Genomic DNA, 22,327 nt, shown 5'->3' on the forward strand with positions numbered 1-22,327 from the left:
GTAAGCTGAGAGGTGGAAACTCTAAGAGCCAGAAAGAAATCCTAGAGCCTAAAAACACTACAACGGAAATGAAGAAATGATGGGTTTATAAGCAGACCAGACACAGTGGAGGAAAGAACCTCGGAGCTGGAAGATGACAAGAGAAACTTCCACAAATGAAAAAAACAGAACAGAACACACAAGAATTGTGGGGCAACTACAAAACATAAGCCAAATCATGACACTGTCCTACTACGAAGCTTCACAATGGCGTCCCATCACTTAACAACGAAAGCGTGCGCTCCCACACCACAGCCTGTAAGACCTGGTGTGTCCCCCGCCTCTTCTGCTCCCCTGTCCCACCTCCCTGTGCCCCTGGTCAGGTCACACATGCTCCAAGCTCGCCTCTGCTGTGGACCCTTTGCATGTGCTGTTTCTTCTGCACGAATAACCCAGATATTCATGTGGACCCCACCCCCCGACTTTGTTCACAGGCTGCAGAAACACCACCTCCAGGGAGAGGCCTCACTTCAACTCTCTACTGAAAACACCAGACTATCACCTCTGATTATGCTTTATTTCCTACAAAAATATTTCCTATTTTGTGTAATATTACTTATGTTATATAGTATTTTATACCATCTATTTGTTCATTTTCTGTCTCATCCACTAGAAACATAAGCCTCTGGGGGGGAGGAACTCATCATATCCCTACTCACAGCACCAGCATAGGGACTACTGTGCACCCCTCAGCTGTTCAATGAACAAGTGAACAAATGACTATTACAATTTTTAACAAGGTTTTTTTTTAATCTTGTGTATACACCCGAACGTACTACGCTCAGATTACTAAAACTGTATTTAATTCAGAGTTCCACATAAAGTGGCATGCCCCATTTCTGAGAAGAAAACGTTCATAAAAATGAAATTCCAGACCCTAGGGGATTGATTTCTAGTCTTTCCCTCCAGATGAAGAGAAATGAAATGATCCTATGGGCTAAATTTACAATTCTTAGTGATGGGAAGAATGACCATTTCTATTTAAACCCAAGTTTGTGTCACTCCTCCCAATACACATATACATACACAGATACTTCTAGTTATCTTTATTCTAGTTTCCATTAAGTTTTTCACCAGGCAGGAGAGTTTTCCTCCCGTACCTCAGATACCTGGTCCAAACGCCCACCACCAAAAAGTAACCAATGGTATCACAAAGGCATGGGCAAAGTATTTCAAATATTTCAACTTTGTGGGCTATAAGGTTTCTGTCACAACAATTCAACTCATTCAACTCGATTCAACTCACTCAACTCGGCTGTTATGGAGTGAAAACAATCTTCGACAATATGTAAACAAATGCAGACAGCTGTTTTCCAGGAAAACTGCATCTGCAAAGAGACAGCAAGCTGACGCTCCAGGGGAGTCAAACCCTGTTAGACAGCTGAGCTTAAATATCTCTTGTATCAAAAATGTTAGTGGGCAAGTTTGGAAGGGACTGCAACAAAGAATGCTATCTGCAACAAATATTAATCCTACTAACTATAATGATGTATTAATATACATTTTCATTTAAATATGAAATATAAACACAAGTGTTCAGGGGCACCTAGGTGGCTCAGTCGGTTAAGCATCCGACCTCAACTCAGGTCACGATCTCACAGCTCGTGAGTTCAAGCCCTGTGTCAGGCTCTGTGCTGACAGCTTGGAGCCTGGAGCCTACTTCGGATTCCGTGCCTCCCTCGCTCTTTCTCTCTCTCTCTCTCCTACCCCACCCCTGCTTGCACTCTGTTCTCTCTCTGTCAAAAATAAACATTAAAAAAATGTTTTCAAATACAAGTTTTCATATAAACAGACTTAAGATTATTCTAAAATGCCTCCTCTATAATCCGTAATACCTTACTTCAAATATATTCCTTGTGGTAAACATTATGAAGAACTGGAGGAACATTAGGACAAAACATACTGGTCACCTAACTAGCAGCATGTTGCTAACATTAAACTCTGGCCCAAGACTTTCCCTTAACTGGTAGATCAAATACACAATTAACGTTTTCATGGCATACATAAAAAAACTAAACCAGAGCTTATATTTATTTTATTTTTTTTTTTAATTTTTTTTTTTCCAACGTTTATTTATTTTTGGGACAGAGAGAGACAGAGCATGAACGGGGGAGGGGCAGAGAGAGAGGGAGACACAGAATCGGAAACAGGCTCCAGGCTCTGGGCCATCAGCCCAGAGCCCAACGCGGGGCTCGAACTCACGGACCGCGAGATCGTGACCTGGCTGAAGTCGGACGCTTAACCGACTGTGCCACCCAGGCGCCCCAAGAGCTTATATTTAAAAACGAAATGGGGTGCCTGGGTGGCTAAGGCTCAGTTGGTTAAGCAATCTACTCTTGATTTCCAAGAGTTCAAGCCCCACATCGTGCTCTGCACTGGCAGCATGGAGCCTGCTTGGGATTCTCTCTCTCTTCCTCTCTCTGCCCCTCTGCTCGTGCACGTACCCTCTCTCTCTCTTTTTCTCTCTCTCTCAAAATAAATAAACTTCAAAGAAATAAATAAAGATAAAAAATAAAAACAAAATCAATCTCAAATATATACTTCCCAATCAATTCCAAAATGCATGTTCCTAACGTCTTACAAAGGGTTTGACTTATTCAAATAAATCAAGATCAGAAAGAACAGACCTCTGTGAAAAATACATCATTGCTAGATGGGAGTAACCAGCTTCTCAAAACTGAAAGATATCCTAGGAATATATCTTACCTTAGATGCCATTCTCATAAAAAGTTTGTTCTGATTTTCTGCTGTTCCCATCTTTTCGTTCTTGACTAAATCACTTAGGCTGAGATTATCATCATCGTGAAAGTATCTAACCCTTTCTTTTTCTTCGTGAGTTGAAGCCTATGAGAAAATGAACATTATTTAGTGAAAACATGGGTCTGGGTCTCTGAAGTATTTTTAATTACCTGTAAATCTCATATTAAATGCACAACATGCCACGACGTATCACAAGCTTTCCTTCCAGCTTATCCCTTTTCTATGTGTTTCCGGTTTGGAAGAATTTCCATTCAAATACCACTTCCTCTTTCTGCCCCATTACTCTCTTCTTCCCCAGGGATGGCATTATCTGACTTCCGGGTTTGGGGGAAAAGGCAGAATTGCTTTAACCTTCTTCCCTCCCGTCTGCTCTTGTCCTTGGAGTAACTCCTGACTGCTGTGGAGGGAAGCGCACAGCCATCTGGAGATAAAGTGAGCACACAGAAAACAGAGGGCAAGTATGAGCAAACTCATTTCACACAGCTCTGCCAGGGACAAGGCTGATACTCTGATTCTCATCTAAGTCAGTCCTGGGTCTTTCTATCAGTGGGTTCCATACCTACCTGTAGCAAAGAAAAGTGTCATGTATTTTCTCCTAAGTCACATCTCGCTTATCATCACACTCCCTTAGCCAAACAAAATCTGCTCTTCAACCTCTTTGAGACCTTTGGAAGCACATTCCCAGTACTTTTCCCAACATTCCTATTCCTGAAATCACTAGCTTAACTCTCACATTGCGTGGCTTCAATCACTCCTTGGTTCCAGACCCTTAATTTCTGGCCCTCCTATCCTGTCATTACACTCAAAAGGCAAACCTCGGTCCCACATGAATGTGTCTGCCCTCTTTACCCTGTACCTGAAAGTGTTTGGCCGCAGGCAACTCAAACAGAGCCCTTGATGCCATCGGATAATGCATCTATGGCTCCCTAGCCAGTTCTGTCATTCCACAGAATTCAAACCTTTACTATTCTCCTGCCCCATCTCTGCTCCAAACCCTTAATTCTTCCCATTTCATTAGAGGAGGGATCTATCCTGCTCTATTTGCTGAAGCAACTACTCTCTCCAGCAGCACAGGCACTCAATAGACAAATAGTAAACATATGACAGAAAAATTATGAACAAACAAATCTTCTGTGGACCCAATTACCATTTGTATGATCTTCCAAATTTAAAACAAAAAATCTAACTTCAGAAAACTGAATACACTCTTTTTACCATCTCTAGAGCCTCAGGGTAGTGCTAAAAACTAATTGGTAGAGCTGGAAGATGGAAAAGAAAGTAAGGCTTATAACGGATCACAGGAACCACATAATTAAGACATTATTGTATATCGACACCCCATCACCAGGGCTCAAATTAGCTAATGCAAAATTTTCCCTAAGAGCTACGGTAAATATGTAAAAGGAAGTTAGAAACAATGGCAAAAACAACGTACACAAAATTAAAATTGCTTTAAACACTCCATGTTCGCATTTGAAACCCATAGTTGAATTAGATTCCATTTTGTAAAATGCAAAGGGATATACCTGAGAATAAAAGTAATACTATAACTTACTACCTTCTAATGCTTGTAGTATAAACCTACACTTTAGAAAATATTCTGAAGTAGTCTGATGCAAACAAAGCCAAGGAGGGGAAAGGAATTCCGAATTAAAAATGACATATGGTAAACACACCATCTGCCTCTTCCTTCTTCCTCCTGTAGATTCCAGAGGTTTTCCTGCTGTGCTCACAGGCCACACTCCTCCAGACCGATCTGTTCTGACCAGGACCACTTCTTGATCTTCATTCTATGGAAAGATGTAGAGAGAACTTTTGAAATTCTTGTGAAGAGTACTGAATATTTATATTTCATAATAAAAAACAGCATAAAAATTACAGTTTATCTTAAGTTGCCTGGAATTTCATTACCCACCGTAATGTAAAATGATCACGATCTTTTCAGAGAAAAGGGGGGGGGATATCCAAAGTCCATTTTATTTTATTTTTTTTGAAAAGCAATCACAGAGGGAAAATTCAAATAACGTTTCCATCTAGACAATATTAAAGATGACCAAGTACCAATATTCACACATGCACTGGATAGGAGTGCCCATAATTTAGGCAATAGATATCATGTTTAATGCATGTTTCTTCAATTTAAAGATGCTACTAAAACTTGTTTCTAAGACATAAAGCAACTAAAGGACACAACAAACTGCTACATTAGCTGCTATAATGATGCTCCACACAACTTCTATTCTTTCCATTAACAGCCCTCAAATGCTTTTCAGTTCCCTGACTCTTCAGAATTTATATCCCACATACTTTCAATCCATAATCTTTTTCCTACAAACTACTGGCCAAATACTTGCCTGGTACAGTACAGATTAAGATTAAACTTTATTCTATGATGAAAATAGAATGTTACTGGAAAGGTTCTAACAAAGAATCACATAAAAAATATTAGATAACTGCTTTATTAAAGATCAATTTGAAACAAGACCAAATTATTCACATTTCAATTTTTTGCTCAACTCAGAACAAATTATTAAAAATCAATTTCAACTCCATTTAGAGACTTAGTTCCCTTTTTAAGATGGAAGAAAAAAATACAATACTGATCTTACATTCACATACAATACTAATTAAAGTTATCACTTTTCTTCTTCAAATAATTAGCATTAGTTAAGAATGTGTCATATTTTAAATATTTTTATTTATTTTTGAGAGAGAGTGAGAGAGAGAGAGAGAGAGAGAGAGAGGGAAAGTGAGCACATGCGCACACACAAGTTGCGGAGGGGCAGAGAGAGGGGATAGAGGATCCCAAGTGGGCTCTGCATTAACAGCAGAGAGTCCCACGGGGGGCTCAAACTCACAAACCATCAGATCATGACCTGAGCCAAAGTCGGATGCTCAACTGACAAAGCCACCCAGGCGCCCTAATGATGTGTCATATTTAAAGGGTATCTCTACCTTAAAAAAAAAAATTAAAAAAAAAAAAAGGGAGGGGTGCATGGGTGGCTCAGTTGGTGAAGTGTCTGACTTTGGCTCAGGTCATGATCTCACGGTTCGTGGGTTCGAGCCTCACATTGGGCTCTGTGCTGACAGCTCAGAGCCTGGAGCCTGCTTCAGGGGCTTTCTCTGCCCCTCCCCTGCTCATTCTTAGTTTCTGTCTCTCAAAAATATATAAATGTTAGGGGCGCCTGGGTGGCTCAGTCGGTTGAGCGTCCGACTTGGGCTCAGGTCACGATCTCACGGTCTGTGAGTTCGAGCCCCGTGTCGGGCTCTGTGCTGACAGCTCAGAGCCTGGAGCCTGCTTCAGACTCTGTGTCTCCCTCTCTCTCTTCCCCTCCCCTGCTCATGCTCTGTCTCTCTCTGTCTCAAAAATAAATAAACACACACACACACACACAAAATAAATAAATGTTAAAAAAAATTTTTTTTTTAAATACAGGGTATCTCTATTCATTCTCTTACTGGATAACAGAAATGGGAAACACATTTTTTATCTAAGTTTATCATGTCACTAAAGTGATCTCCCTAAGGACTTCCAAATTACTAAATCTAATAAATACTTATCAATTATCACCCTCGTTTATTTGAAAGTATTTGATTCTGTTCATTATATTCTCAGCCTGAAACCCTTCTTATTCTAGTTTTATACATACTCTACTCTTTCCTGGTTCTGCCTCACCTCTCTGACCCATTCATTCAGTCATTAAATATTCTGAAAAGTGCCTGCCTTACGTAGTTACTAAAAGAAATACAGTACCTGCCTACAAGAAGTTTATAGGCTACTGCAAGAATTATCCTGTACATGAATTAATGAGAATCAAGAGTCAATTTCACTTTCTCCTCCACTTAGAGCTACATTTCAAGCATTGATGACTCCAAGGCTCCTTGGTTTCCATCCTTCCACCCAGAAACCTAACTACCACTTGTGCTGACAAAAATTCATTATGCTAAACACAAAAATAACTATGTCATTGTTTGCTGAAAAATTGCAGAGACCCCATATTAGCTAGGAGAGATCAGTACCACTCAAAGTTGGCCCACAGACCAGTGACAGTGTGAGAACTGTCAGCCACGATATATTTGTTATCGGCCTGTGAGGAGTTAAGTACAAAACCTGGGTGCTTATAAATTTTTCCAGCAATCTTAAAGAGTAATTTTATGTTGGCTCAATCTAACTTAAAATTTGGACGTATATTTTATAATATCTTTATTTCATTTTTCTATAATTTTTATTGTATTTTATAAAACTATTAGTTCATAATGGGCTGGAAAATTAAAAAAAAAAAAAAAATCTGATCCTACAGCACAAAAAAACACTGTCCTAGACAGTGGGATAAAGGCCAAGCACCTTAACACAACACATAAGGCCCTTCAAATTCAAATACTATGGGCTTCCTGAAACACACTTCTCTAGTTCCTCATAATTTTTATAAATTTACCATCCAGCTGATAACTGTAGGCATAAGTTTGGGCATACTTGTATTGCCAGACCATCATCTTTTCAGTAACTATCTATTTATTTACAATGATCGGTCTTTGCCACTTTTCCAGGCCAAAGACCAAGCTACACACTACCTGTTGTCTACAGTACCTGGTACAGTGGCAAAAACAATGTGTACTTACTAAATGCCTCAGACAGATTAATTCTACCCCCATAGCTAACCCACTGCCCCATCTACATTCTTCTTCTCCACGCTTTTCTACTCTCTGTTCCTCGGGCATGCCAGGGGACACCAGGTTTCCCCACTTTGGGTTCCCACGACAGAAACACAAGCAATTCCACATTGGCTACTACAATAATACAGAACACAGCGCTTATTTAAGAATCACACCAGTGCCAACAAACTAAGGCCTGTGGGCCAAATCCAGCAAGCTGCTTGTTTTTGTTTGGCCCACCAACTAAGGATGGTTTTTACACTATTAAATTGTTGAGGGAAAATCAAAAGAATATATTTCATGACAAATAAAAATTACATACAATTCTCATTTTAGTTCCCATAATGTTTTACTGGAACAGAGCCGTGTTCGCCCATTTATATACTGTCTGTAGCTGCTTTCATTCCATGACAGCTTAAGAGATATGTAATTGAGTTGCTGTGACAGAGACTGGATAGACCATAAGGCCTAAAACATTTACTATATGGTCTGTAGAGAAAAAGACTGCTAACCTTTGATCTCTATTGTTCTTCAAGGGATAAAACTAATTCAAAATCATTTAATGATTACTTTACCTGAGAACAGCAAGATAAAAACTTGCAACTGCTTGATAATATCACAGACAGAAAGAAAGGGACCCGGTACGCTTTCATTTTGTTAACATACGCTGGAAATCCATTTCTGGCCAGAAGGGCCACAAGGAAAACCAGATATAACCCGCCACAGTTAAGAAGCTAGACAATATGGAAAAATACATGAAACAACCAGGCCAGAAGAAAGAGCCAAGAACTAAAACTGGGATCTTAGGACCAGGATAAGGTCTGAAAAGGGCCCGAGGCACCGTCATTCTTTCATATCAACCTTTGAGCACTATTTGCATGTAACACGCTGATTAAAAAGAAAAGAAAAGGAAAAAGCATTCAGGGCCTTGCTTCAAAGCTGGTATTTAAAAATTCTAAATGTTTGCTTAAAATCCTTTTGTGGCATCTTGTAAATAAAGGAAAACTTTCACTACATCAGATTTTCCCACCAGTTGGTATTCGGCAAGTTTTTCATCACTGAAGGCCCTACAACACCTGTTTCCATTTTCTATCTTTTAATGTTTCAATAAATAAGCAGTAATTACAGTTCATGGTATTTTCATGCTTTCTAAACAATCCCTATTCTATCTCTAATTATGTCCATAGAGAGCAGGTTGCTCAGTACATACAAGCTCCCAACCACGGCAATGGGAGGATTGAACATCAAGCCGTTTTACATTCACCGACATGTGTATCCTGGTTCAAGGCTATTTTCCAATTGGTACAGAGTTATTCACATGACTGCACAGGCTCAAGGGAAGCACCTTTTGCTAAGCGCATAATGGTACCAGACAGACTCCAAGCAGCCTCAGTTTTGTCCACCTTTCAGTAATTCTCAATTCTCTCTTTCTCAATTCTGAATACTCTTTGTGTGTTCTATTTTTCCCCCTTGATCAGCCTTCCTAAAGGCTTATCTATTAATTTCTTTCTTGGTTTTTTGATAACCTCTACTTACTTTTGGTTTGCTATTTCAGTAATTTCATTTGATATGTTTCAATACCTTTGATACGTTTTGTCTTATCTTTTCTGCAATGAGTTCCTGGCCAGAGCCCACCAGGAGAGCATGCGGGCGTGGATCCCAGGGTCAGGAGCCCACGCGCCAACGCGCCAATCCTGCCTCATTAGAGAACCTTCCAAGAATACTTAATTACCTCACTTTCCTCCTTTGCAAAATAAAATAACAAGGTATTTATAGGATCAAACATGCAAAGTATTTAAAACAATGCCTAGGAGAATTTACCCAAGGGATATGAGAGTGCTGATACATAGGGGCACATGTACCCCAATGTTTACATCAATATTTTCAACAATAGCCAAATTATGGAAAGAGCCTAAATGTCCATCAACTGATGAATGGATAAAGAAGATGTGGTTTATATATATAATGGAATACTACTTGGCAATGAGAAAGAATGAAATCTGGCCATTTGCAGCAACGTGGATGGAACTGGAGGGTATTATGCTAAGCGAAATAAGGCAGAGAAAGATACCATATGTTTTCACGCATATGTGGATCTTGAGAAACTTAACAGACCATGGGGGAGGGGAAGGGGGAAAAAAAGTTACAGAGAGGAAAGGAGGCAAACCATAAGAGACTCTTAAGGACTGAGAACAACCTGAGGGTTGATGGGGGCTGGGGGAGAGGGAAAATGGGTGATGGGCATCGAGGAGGGCGCTTGTTGGGATGAGCACTGGGTGTTGTATGGAAACCAATTTGACAATGAATTATATTAAAAAAATGAAAATAAAAAAATAAAACAACGCCTAGGAATAAAGTGAGTGATCAATAAATATTAGCTATACTCTTTAGCTCACTTTCATTTATCCAGTCCTTTCTTTATCTGACTGAGGCCTTCCTAGGATTTACCCCTTCTCATCTCTAAAATTCCTAGGACATTATTTCTTCTCCACATTCATCTACTATTGTGTCACTTACTCTTCAGAATGTTATTCTGTACTTGTAAGCGAGGCTACTACACATACTTAGAGTCCTTTTAAGACTGCACTACCGTTTGAAATTTACTGGCAACGAGTGTTTACGTCCCAATTCTTTTCTACCGTCTGTCTGAGGGAAAACTAATGTTTTCTGGTACGCTAGCGCCCGGGGCTTCAGTGGGAGGTGCGTTTTCGTCCCTCCTGCCTCTCCGCCTCCTCTCGCCCGCCCGTCAGTAATCGGTAGCTCTGACAGTGTGCGCCCCATGCACGGGGGTTCCCGGTTCTTACGATGACCTCGCGCCCTGTGATACTGGGCACGGTCCACAGAGTCCAAGCAAGGGCCGCGAGGCCACGTGTGTTTCTCCCACCGAGAACACCTCTCGCCTTCACAGTCTCCCGTGAGCTAACTAACGTCCGAGTACTCAAGGCCTTTTCAGCCTCCTTCGTCAGGAGGCCTCAGACCGGGATGAGGCAGGGAGAGGCCGGAAGGAGAACTTTAGGGCTCGGCCTCTCGGATGCGCTCAGCTCTCGGCCGCGCTGCCTGTTTGGGGAGTCGGATCCCTGCGAGCCCCAGCTCCTCACAGCTTCGGATTTCTGTTCAGCTTCTCGTCCACAGAGGGCCGTCTCTACTTCTAAGCGCCTTACACGCCGCCCAATTTTCTCTTTGCGTATTTTGTCTGCGATCGCTACCCTCTCGCACGGAGCGCAGGCCTCAAAGCACGACGCACGCGCGGTCGGAGCTCGGCAATGCCGCTCGGGGATCTCACACGCGGCGCCACAGGGGCCACCGGGAGGCGGCGCCTGGACGCCGAACTTCGGAAGACCCGGGAGGGCCCCACACAGACTGAAACGTGCTCCACGAGCGCATCCCCCGGCTCCCCAAGGCACCCCGTTAATCGTGGAACTCTTCTAGAGCACGCTGTGGCATTAGACCAAAGGCACGTTTTTATCCCGGTTTTCTTTCCCGCCAAATTGGTACAGTAAAGAGGTGCCTAACCTCTTCGCCACGAAGCTGCTGGTGGGAGGGACACTAACCACGCACAAGCTGGAGAAATCAAATATTAACGTGAGGGATCATTACTAAAAAACTGTAAGTAATACTTAAGACTAGACTCCAGTTCACAATTTCAGCAGTGGATTCTCTGGGACACATTTAACCACGAGTGATTTTAATTTTGTTAGGCACATATTTTGTACAGCCAGCGTGATATCTGGTGCCGGCGGATACGAAAGCCAATTCCGTTCTTCAGTCTCCTTTCCTTCTTTCATCGTTGCTTCTTTGTAAGCCTTACATGTGAAGCCAGCTAGGAAAAAAACACATGACTTTATGCTGTATTTTTAACCAGGTTCCTTTCAGCATTTGCCGGGGTGGGGAGGGATGAGAGGAGGAAAGGAGATTGAGAAATTTTTTTAAACGTTGACTGACATTCTGGAATCTTTCCACACTAAAATGATAGAGTTCTTTCAGACGTAAGAAAAAAAAAAATCTTTATTCTGACACTTATGAAATAGATAAATTTAAGGATAATATATGTGATTTAGTATATCAACAATAGCAAAAAAATCTAAACACTGCCTTATATTTTTCCTCATTAAAAACAAACCAAGATGGGGCACCTGGGTGACTCAGTCAGTTAGGTGTCCAACACTTGATTTTGGCTCAGGTCATGATGTCATGCTTCATGACACTGAGCCCCATGTTGGGCTCTGTGCTGTCAGCTGAGAGCCTGCTCGGGATTTTCTCTCTCCCTCTCTCTCTGCCTCTCCCCTGCTCACACACTCTCTCTCAAAATAAATAAACTTAAAAAAAAAAAAGCCAAGACAACTTTTCCAGATAGAAATTAATATTTATAGGGGCACCTGGGTGACTCAGTCAGTTAAGTGTCTGACTTCAGCTCAGCCCCACGTCCGACTCTGTGCTGACAGCTTGGAGCCTGAGCCTGCTTCGGATTCTGTTTCTCTCTCTCTATCCCTCCCCCCATTCATACTCTGTCACTCTCTCAAAAATAAACATTAAAAAAATTGTTTAAAAAAGAAATTAATATTCATATAATTTTATAAAGTTCTAAAATAGATCTCATGTGATTTCAAGAACCTTGTAACACGGCTATCACTGAGCTGTATTTTATAAGGGAGGATACTAAGGACCACATAAAATAAATGATGAAGTTCTGGATCCAATATAAATCTTTGGCTTTAAAATCCCATTTCCATTCCTTTACTAGTTCTATCACGTGCTATTTCTAATATTCCATTTCTCTAATAAAATGAGTTAGTAAAAAGGACATTTTAGGAGCACCCAGATAGCTCAGTCGGTTGGGCACCCAACTTCGGCTCACCTCATGATCTCACGGTTCGTGAGTTCAAGCCCCGCATCGGAATCTCTGATGTCAGCACAGAACCTGCTTCAGATCCTCTGTCCCCTTCTCTCTCTGCCTCTCTCCCACTCTCTCTCTCAATAACAAGTAAACATTTTTAAAAAAGAAGTGTTTTTAAAAAATGAAATTTTAGTAAACGCTAACACTTTAGTAAACACTGACACTTTTTCAAAGTAAAGGTAAGTTGGCAATGCTCCTTTAACTGAAAAAATGATAGGTTTTGTGATTACAAAAAATTTCTTTCCCCCAAATGAAAATCTGCACACTTCCTGAGAATGCCTGTGTACCTTATTAAGGACTTTGAGTACTGGCTTAATATATTTTATGATACTATCCAGCTTTTGGATAAAATTTTGGGCAATCCGAAAAGATACGGCCATAAGTGGCATAAAAAGTAAATCAAAAACATTGCAGACTTTTCATTTTTTTTAATATTCTATTTCATTCCATTCCATCTGATCAATGAATTCCTACCACTCAGAATAACTTTTATCATGATGTGATCCAACAGCATGAATGTGTGAATGTGTCTAATATGATGAACAAGATATGGTTCCAGCTGTTAAGGAATTCATAAATTAAATGTCAGGGAGAGGGGGAGAAAGATGAAACAGGGAGTTGATAGAAATTTCCACTAGACTATTAAGTAAGATAAAGTATAAATCAAGTGGTACCCGATCACACGGGATAGAGAAACAGATGTGTTCTTGGGTACAAATGAACTGCGTCTTTGGAAACAAAGATGAAATGGCAAAGGGTTAAGAAGTAAAGGAAACAACCACAACAAAGCGCAGAGATCCAGTATTGCTTAAGGATTTCTAAGTAAAGGCATATTCATGTTTTAGAGAAATTTTGTACCTATATTTCATTTTAAAGTTCTCAAAAGTATTTCAAATGCCCTTGTCTCAAGATAACTAACTTGGCTAAAGGAGTAAAGAAGGTCAAACATGACCTGAGGTTCTAACTCCCCAAACCCAGGGCTCTTTCAACTGTACCACAACTGCACTGAGATGAAGCCTGGTGGGAATCAAAAGGACACTGTGATAAGCAAAGGAATCATGGCAAGAAGATCACTTGGGATGCTACTGCCGTACTCGAAGCAAGAGACGACGGGGCAGTGAACTACGGCAGGGACAGGAGAAATGAAAAGGGTGAGGTGTGCACAGGAGGGAAGGTGGGGTAAAACGCTATTACTTGGTGAAGTCTGAATGTGCTGCCAGAAGAAGGAATTAAGGACTTCGTGGCTTAAACTCAGAAAAACAGCAGGATGAGCATGCAATTAAGAGAAGGAAAACTCCATCCGAAAAGGGGATGGTTTTATAGGTTCTGAAGTCATGGTACATCCTTACAAGTCAGGCAGACAACTGAAAACGCGAGTTTAGAGCTCAGCCCAGAGTGCAGAGCTCCAGTGACAGATCATCCACAGAAAGATGAAAACTGGGACCACGAAGTGAAGAGACACAGCCAGGGCGAGAACAGGGATTTGATCCATGTTTATGACCCAACCTCTTCTTCCCCCTCCCTCGCTCCTAGCTCACTGTGCGGCCGTTCAGAACAACACACCGTCTTCAGATCATACCACCTCGCTCTCACATCAGCACCCTCACCCATGCTCCTATGCCTGGACCTCCCTTCCCTGCTGGTTTGCAGGAGGAGGACAGTGAAGTCGCCAAGAAAAAAGGAAGCTGTTCGTGTCACAGGCCCAGCGAATGAAGGGCATCTGCCAATAACGAGAAAGGGGCCAACAGAGAGAAACTGAAGATCCCATACAAGACAAGGTGGGAACTGTTCCAGAGGCGGAACAGGAAGGAGACCATGAGCACTGGGAAGGAACCTACCCCAAAGGCAATGACAACACTGTCCCCACTGCCAGATGAGAGATACAGAAAGACTGGTTTTCTGGGGACAAGGACAACAGACAGACACTGAAGACATTCAACCCTGTAGTCAGGTACACAGCAAAGTGACTCCTAAGAATAAACCAGGGAATTCGGGGAGAATGGCAAAAATTTTGAGTAACTGCTAAGAGAAAAACGATTTTTTTTTTTTTGCAGGCAAATTTGCAGAGAGAAATAGGTCATTCTGAATTTCTTCAGTCTCCTTTTCTAAAATAAAATTTAGAAATTGTATTTTGGGGACACTAAATATGCTGATTAATTACAATTTAATTTAATAATAAATACTGTACAGCATGGAGAAGTGTTGACAGAATGAATTTTTAAAAAAAGACCAAAAAAGATTACAATTATGTAAATTATGCATGTGTTTATAGAGACTTAAGGGAAACATTGAATATTTTTTAAATGTAGATTTTTGTGTGTTTTTTGCATTGCTTGCCAATTGTACAAAAATATTTAACATGTCATTACAAAGGAAGGAAAGAAATCTAGAGGGAACTACTTTAAAGTATTTATCAGTGTATAATCACTAAGTGGTAGGATTTGGTGTGATTTTTATTTTCTCTTTTAAGTTTTTTTTGCATTTTCCATGCTTCTACAAAGAATACATATTATACTTTTACTTAGAAGTCACCTAACAATAAAAAAATAAAGAAAAATATACTTTATTTTTAATTTTTTTCTAGTTTATTATTTTAGATGGAAAGGAGTGTGAGCAGGGTAGAGGGACAGACGGGGAAACAGAGACAGAGAGAGAGAGTGAGAGAGAGAGAGAATCTTAAGCAGACTCACACTCAGTGTGGAGCCCGATGTGGGGCTCCATCCCACAACTCTGGGATCATGACCTGAGCTGAAATCAAAAGTCAGATGCTCAACTGACTGAGCGACCCATGCATCCTGAAAACATACTTTACTTTTTAAAGCACATATACAAAATATAGAGAAATTTTCTATTTAACTGTGTGAGCATTTCTAGGCAACTTAAATTTCCATGTTTAAAGTTTGCATAACCGGCACATATGATATCAGTTTCAACATCAGATTTTTTTTTTATATTTCAAACACCAGTTCATCAATTTACATCAAAGCAATTATTTTAAGTAATTATTATTTACTTTAAATAATTATAAATTGCACATACACCTAACCTCATTTCTTGCCACCAAATAAAAACTTAAATGAGACTCAGATCATCCTGCACTTAATTTACCCAAAGAAAATGAAGATAAATGACTTCATAGGATTTTAATGAGAATCAAATAAATTTCTATAAATAAAACAATCAAAACAAGTCCTGACACACAGGATGTCCTCAAAAAATATCCTCTATTACTATTAATAATGGCAGCAGTTATAATACTATACACATCAATCAATATTGCTGTCGTGAAAAATAAACTTCTATCTTGAAATTTAATTAAATAAATTTAGAAACAGAACCTAAATAAAAAATATTATTAAAGGAATTAGAAGCAAAGTGGTTTTCTTAACGTAATAATTCTTTATTACACATATCCTATAATGCTCAGGTGACAGAGACTTCTAAAACAAAATAGTTTATCACTTATTATTTAGACTTAATTCGGAGAATCTCACATGGATGAAACACTGGGTATTTCTGGGCAGACAGGAACATAACAAATACCATAAACTTTTTCTATGATTTTTCTATGATTTTTATTTTCTCTTTTTAAGTTTTTTTGCCTGTGAAAAACCTGTGAAGTGAGGTTTTTTTTTGTTTTTTAGTGTTTAGTTCCATTCAACTCATTTTATTTTCTCTTCCACATAAATCTTTATTAGCAACCGTCTACTATAATTATTGTATTCAGAATCTGAGTATGGTACATGCGCACTTATTATGCACTGCAAGATTGAAAAGTACACTTTGTTTTCAGGGACTATAAAGCAGGGGAGATCACAGCTGGGCCAAGGACATTGGCTCTCATCCTACCAGTTGTTTGGCCTTTCCCTGAAGCCCCTCAATAAAATGGTTTGATTATTAAAACAAAACAAAACCTTTATTTTTGGCTTTCCACATTAAATTTGACTTTCTTATAACTAACTTGTTATGCATACTACAAGAGTAGAATATAGAGTAATTTTTAAGTACATAAGGATAAAATTTACTTTGGGGTTGATTTGTTTAACTTAAAATTGTACCCTTAAATTACAAATCTACCATATAAGTATGTGACGACATCTTTCCATCGCCACGCCCTGCCAAAATCTCGAAAACAATGTATTAGAATCAAGCCCTTCAAGAGAACACAGAAGTCTTAGGACTCACTATTGCCCATATGGAGTAGCATTTCATTTTTCCCTTAAATATAATTACACAACAGAAACAAAACAAAACAAAACACACAAAAACAATGAAACGCTGACGACAGCAGACTACTGAGTGTTTGAGGGAACAGAGGAGAATTGGTGCAGGGGAGCTTGTTCCTTGGTCATTCCTCCTTCTCCAAGAAAACCAACTAACTAGGTATGGCTTCGGTAACTTCTGGAGGGTCTTGGTTCAAAATATAAGAGAGTCTTCAAAAGAATTCTTCATATCAAAATTTAATCTGACACATATATGATCACAACTATCCAAAATAATTACAAGTTACTCTAAGTTACTACATTTGGGAGAATACTCTGCACAAAACAATTAAACAAAACAAAACACCTACCTGGATGGCGCTTGTTAACAAATATGGCCGACAAGTCATTCAAGCGGGTGTTTCCTAATCAGTAAATGAAGCCTATGGGTCATCACTCCCAGCTAGGATAATACTTAACAGCCATGGTGAAGATTATTTCTGTGACCTAGTAGTAATTCTTACAGAGCACAGTCATAAAGAAAATAGCTTTTTCTTTGGCAAAGTTATAAAACTAAAGATAAGATCCAAAAATAATGGCTACAGCCTCAAAACATTCTCTGGATGCCCAGACTGCACTGGGCCCTCTTCAGTATCCCCATATTTCTATACTTCTCCTTTACATCAAAGCTGTAATAATATATTTGTATAACTGATCTTATTTATAAGATTTCTTTCCACAGAGAAGGCTTTCCAAAGGAAAATGTGGTATCTGAGTTAAGATGTAAAGGATGAATAGGAGGTAACTACAGGAACACAGGGAAAGAGGAATGACATTCTAAGCAAAGGAAAAACTCTGTGCAAAGACCCAGTGAGAATGGAGAGAAAAGTACTCAGAGGTCCACAGGATGATGATAAAGGGCTGATAGCCATAAAGAGCTGATGCAGTGATAAGAAAAGCAAACAGCAGATTTAGGAAATATTTAGCAAATAATGCTGACACTATTTCAAGAGGAAGTTGATGCAAGATGTAAGAAGAGTGAATAAATATAAGATTCTATGTTACTATAAAACGTGTTTGTATGTATGTATCATCTATGAAATTGTCTGGCTTTAATTTAGCTTAAAATGTTTGCTCTTTAGTAATAGTTTATTTAAAGAAATACGCTCTCTAGTAACGCACGGATGATATTTCTAAATGTAGAGCACAGAAATGACAGATAGTTTACGGAGGGTAAAAAAAGAGGTAGGAGTGTGTACAAAAGAGGTACAGCCACTGCCCTGCTTTGCTTGGCTAGGGAGGAAACCACGCAAGTTACCAAAGGGATATGACCTCTCCGTGCTCCTGTTCTGTGGCAGGAAAGGCTAAACTACCAAGGAAAGTATATCCATGGTAATGTAACATGGTAAGTCGTGGAATAAATGCAAGGCCGCAAAGTTTACTTTAGATTTAAAATATTTGATTCAGAAAACTGAGAACACATGTGACTTCTACAAAGAAAGCAGTGAAAGGTATTTGTTGAATGAAAGTCAAAGTTCACTGCTTAAAAATGAAAGGCAGCTTTTGGAACTACCAGGATGGAACTTGAGTGTATTACGCAAAGCGAAAGTAGTCAGTCAGAGAAAGACAAATATCATATGACTTCACTTACACATTGAATTTAAGATACAAAAGATGAACATAAGGGAAGGGAAGCAAAAATAATATAAAAACAAGGAGGGGGGCAAAACATGAGAGACTTAAATACAGACAACAAACTAAGGGCTGCTAGAGGGGTTGTAGGTGGGGAGATGGGCTAAATGGGTAAGGGGCATTAAGGAGGACACTTGTGATGAGCATTGGGTGTTATACATAGGGTGTGAATGACTGGATTCTACTCCTGAAATCATTATTGCACTATATGCTAACTAACTTGCATGTAAATTAAAACATACATACATAAATAAATAAATAAATAAAATTTAAAAATAAAAAAAGTATATACTCAATTTTTAGTCTTCCTATAACCCAGAAGTTTTGTTTTGTTTTGTTTTTTAATATGAAATTTATTGTCAAATTGGTTTCCATACAGCACCCAGTGCTCATCCCAACAGGTGCCCTTTTCAATACCCATCACCCACCCACCCCTCCCTCCCACCCCCCATCAACCCTCAGTTTGTTCTCAGTTTTTAAGAGTCTCTTATGGTTTGGCTCCCTCCCTCTCTAACCATTTTTTTCCTTCCCCTCCCCATGGTCTTCTGTTAAGTTTCTCAGGATCCACATAAGAGTGAAAACATATGGAATCTGTCCTTCTCTGTAGGACTTATTTCACTTAGCATAACACTCTCCAGTTCTATCCACATTGCTACAAAAGGCCATATTTCATTCTTTCTCATTGCCAGGTAGTATTCCATTGTGTATATAAACCACAACTTCTTTATCCATTCATCAGTTGATGGACATTTAGGCTCTTTCCATAATTTAGCTATTATTGAGAGTGCTGCTATAAACGTTGGGGTACAAGTGCCCCTATGTATCAGGACTCCTGTATCCCTTGGGTAAATTCCTAGCAGTGCTACTGCTGGGTCATAGGGTAGCTCTATTTTTAATTTTCTGAGGAACCTCCACACTGTTTTCCAGAGCAGCTGCACCAGTTTGCATTCCCACCAACAGTGCAAGAGGGTTCCCGTTTCTCCACATCCTCTCCAGCATCTATAGTCTCCTGTTTTGTTCATTTTAGCCACGCTGACTAGTGTGAGGTGATATCTGAGTGTGGTTTTGATTTGTATTTCCCTGATGAGGAGTGATGTTGAGCATCTTTTCATGTGCCTGTTGTCCATCTGGATGTCTTCTTTAGAGAAGTGTCTATTCATGTTTTCTGCCCATTTATTCACTGGATTATTTGTTTTTCGGGTGTGGAGTTTGGTGAGCTCTTTATAGATTTTGGATACTAGCCCTTTGTCTGATATGTCATTTGCAAATATCTTTTCCCATTCCGTTGGTTGCCTTGTAGTGTTGTTGATTGTTTCCTTTGCTGTGCAGAAGCTTTTTATCTTCATGAGGTCCCAATAGTTCATTTCTGCTTTTAATTTTCTTGCCTTTGGAGATGTGTCAAGTAAGAAATTGCTGCGGCTGAGGTCAGAGAGGTCTTTTCCTGCTTTCTCCTCTAGGGTTTTGATGGTTTCCTGTCTCACATTCAGGTCCTTTATCCATTTTGAGTTTGTTTTTGTGAATGGCCTAAGAAAGTGGTCTAGTTTCATCCTTCTGCATGTTGCTATTCAGTTCTCCCAGCACCATTTGTTAAAGAGACTGTCTTTTTTCCATTGGATATTCTTTCCTGCTTTGTCAAAGATTAGTTGGCCATACTTTTGTGGGTCTAGTTCTGGGGTTTCTGTTCTATGCCATTGGTCTATGTGTCTATTTTTGTGCCAATACCATGATGTCTTGATGATTACAGCTTTGTGGTAGAGGCTAAAGTCTGGGATTGTGATGCCTCCTGCTTTGGTCTTCTTCAAAATTACTTTGGCTATTCGGGGCCTTTTGTGGTTCCATACAAATTTTAGGATTGCTTGCTCTAGCTTCGAGAAGAATGCTGGTGCAAATTTGATTGGGATTGCATTGAATGTGTAGATAGCTTTGGGTGGTATTGACATTTTAACAATATTTATTCTTCCAATCCATGAGCATGGAATGTTTTCAACAGGGAAAAAATGCAGCCTAGAATCCTTTATCCAGCAAGTCTGTCATTTAGAATAGAGGGAGAGATAAAGGTCTTCCCAAACAAACAAAAACTGAAGGAATTCATCACCACTAAACTAGCCCTACAAGAGATCGTAAGAGGGATCCTGTGAGACAAAGTACCAGAGACATCACTACAGACATGAAACCTACAGACATCACAATGATTCTAAACCCATATATTTCCGTAATAACACTGAATGTAAATGGACTAAATGTTCCAACGAAAAGACATAGGGTATCAGAATGGATAAAAAAACAAGACCCATCTATTTGCTGTCTACAAGAGACTCATTTTAGACCTGAGGACACCTTCAGATTGAAAGTGAGGGGATGGAGAACTATCTATCATGCTACTGGAACTCAAAAGAAAGCTGGAGTAGCCATACTTATATCAGACAAACTAGACTTTAAATGAAAGGTTGTAACAAGAGATGAAGAAGGGCATTATATAATAATTACAGGGTCTATCCATCAGGAAGAGCTAACAATTATAAATGTCTATGCGCCAAATACAGGAGCCCCCAAATATATAAAACAGTTACTCACAAACGTAAGCAACCTTATTAATAAGAATGTGGCAATTGCAGGGGACTTTAATACTCTACTGACAACAGTGGATAGATCATCTAGACACAGGATCAATAAAGAAACAAGAGCCCTGAATGATACACTGGATCAGATGGACTTGACAGATATATTTAGAACTCTGCATCCCAAAGCAACAGAATATACTTTCTTCTCAAGTGCACATGGAACCTTCTCCAAGATAGATCACATACTAGGTCACAAAACAGCCCTTCATAAGTATTAAAGAATTAAGATCATACCATGCATACTTTCAGACCACAATGCGATGAAGCTTGAAATCAACCACAGGAAAAAGTCTGGAAAACCTCTAAAAGCATGGAGGTTAAAGAACACCCTACTAAAGAATGAATGGGTCAACCAGGCAATTAGAGAAGAAATTTAAAAATATATGGAAACAAATGAAAATGAAAATACAACAATCCAAATGCTTTGGGATGCAGTGAAGGTAGTCCTGAGAGGAAAATACATTGCAGTCCAGGCCTATCTCAAGAAACAAGAAAAATCCCAAATACACACCTAAAGGAAATAGAAGCAGAACAGCAAAGACACCCCAAACCCAGCAGAAGAAGAAAAATAATAAAGATCAGAGCAGAAATAAATATAGAATCTAAAAGAGCTGTAGAGCAGGTCAATGAAACCAAGAGTTGGTTTTTTGAAAAAATAAACAAAATTGATAAACCTCTAGCCAGACTTCTCAAAAAGAAAAGGGAGATGACCCAAATAGATAAAATCATGAATTAAAATGGAATATTACAACCAATCCCTCAGAAATACAAGCAATTATCAGGGAATACTATGAAAAATTATATGCCAACAAACTGGACAACCTGGAAGAAATGGTTAGGAATTTTCCTAAACACCCACACACTTCCAAAACTCAAACAGGAAGAAATAGAAAGCTTGAACAGACCCATAACCAGCGAAGAAATTGAATCAGTTATCAAAAATCTCCCAACAAATAAGAGTCCAGGACCAGATGGCTTCCCAGGGGAATTCTACCAGACATTTAAAGCAGAGATAATACCTATCCTTCTCAAGCTATTCCAAGAAATAGAAAAGGAAGGAAAACTTCCAGACTCATTCTATGAAGCCAGAATTACTTTGATTCCTAAACCAGACAGACACTCAGTAAAAAAAGAGAACTACAGGCCAATATCCCTGATGAATATGGATGCAAAAATTCTCAATAAGATACTAGCAAATCGAATTTAACAGTATATAAAAAGAATTATTCACCATGATCAAATGGGATTCATTCCTGGCCTGCAGGGCTGGTTCAACATTCGCAAATCAATCAATGTGATACATCACATTAATAAAAGAAAAGGTAAGAACCATATGATCCTGTCAATCGATGCAGAAAAAGCATGTGACAAAATCCAGCATCCTTTTAAAAACCCTCGAGAAAGTCAGGATAGAAAGAACATACTTACATATCATAAAAGCCATTTATGAAAATTCCACAGCTAAT

At 39.3% G+C, this 22,327-nt stretch overlaps 1 protein-coding gene across 1 annotated transcript in view; it reads right to left on the reverse strand.

The window, feature by feature from the left end:
• Positions 1-22,327, reverse strand: part of CWF19L2 (CWF19 like cell cycle control factor 2) — a 149,966-nt gene that overhangs the window by 52,863 nt on the left and 74,776 nt on the right. Inside the window, exons 11-12 of the mRNA XM_043579225.1 lie at positions 4,476-4,589; positions 2,746-2,883 (exon numbers count right to left, since the gene is read on the reverse strand). Of these exons, the coding sequence (XP_043435160.1) occupies positions 2,746-2,883; positions 4,476-4,589 (252 nt within the window). The remainder of the gene's footprint in view (positions 1-2,745; positions 2,884-4,475; positions 4,590-22,327) is intronic.

This window comes from Prionailurus bengalensis, chromosome D1 (assembly GCF_016509475.1).
Source record: "Prionailurus bengalensis isolate Pbe53 chromosome D1, Fcat_Pben_1.1_paternal_pri, whole genome shotgun sequence".
In the NCBI taxonomy this organism is placed as follows: domain Eukaryota; kingdom Metazoa; phylum Chordata; class Mammalia; order Carnivora; family Felidae; genus Prionailurus; species Prionailurus bengalensis.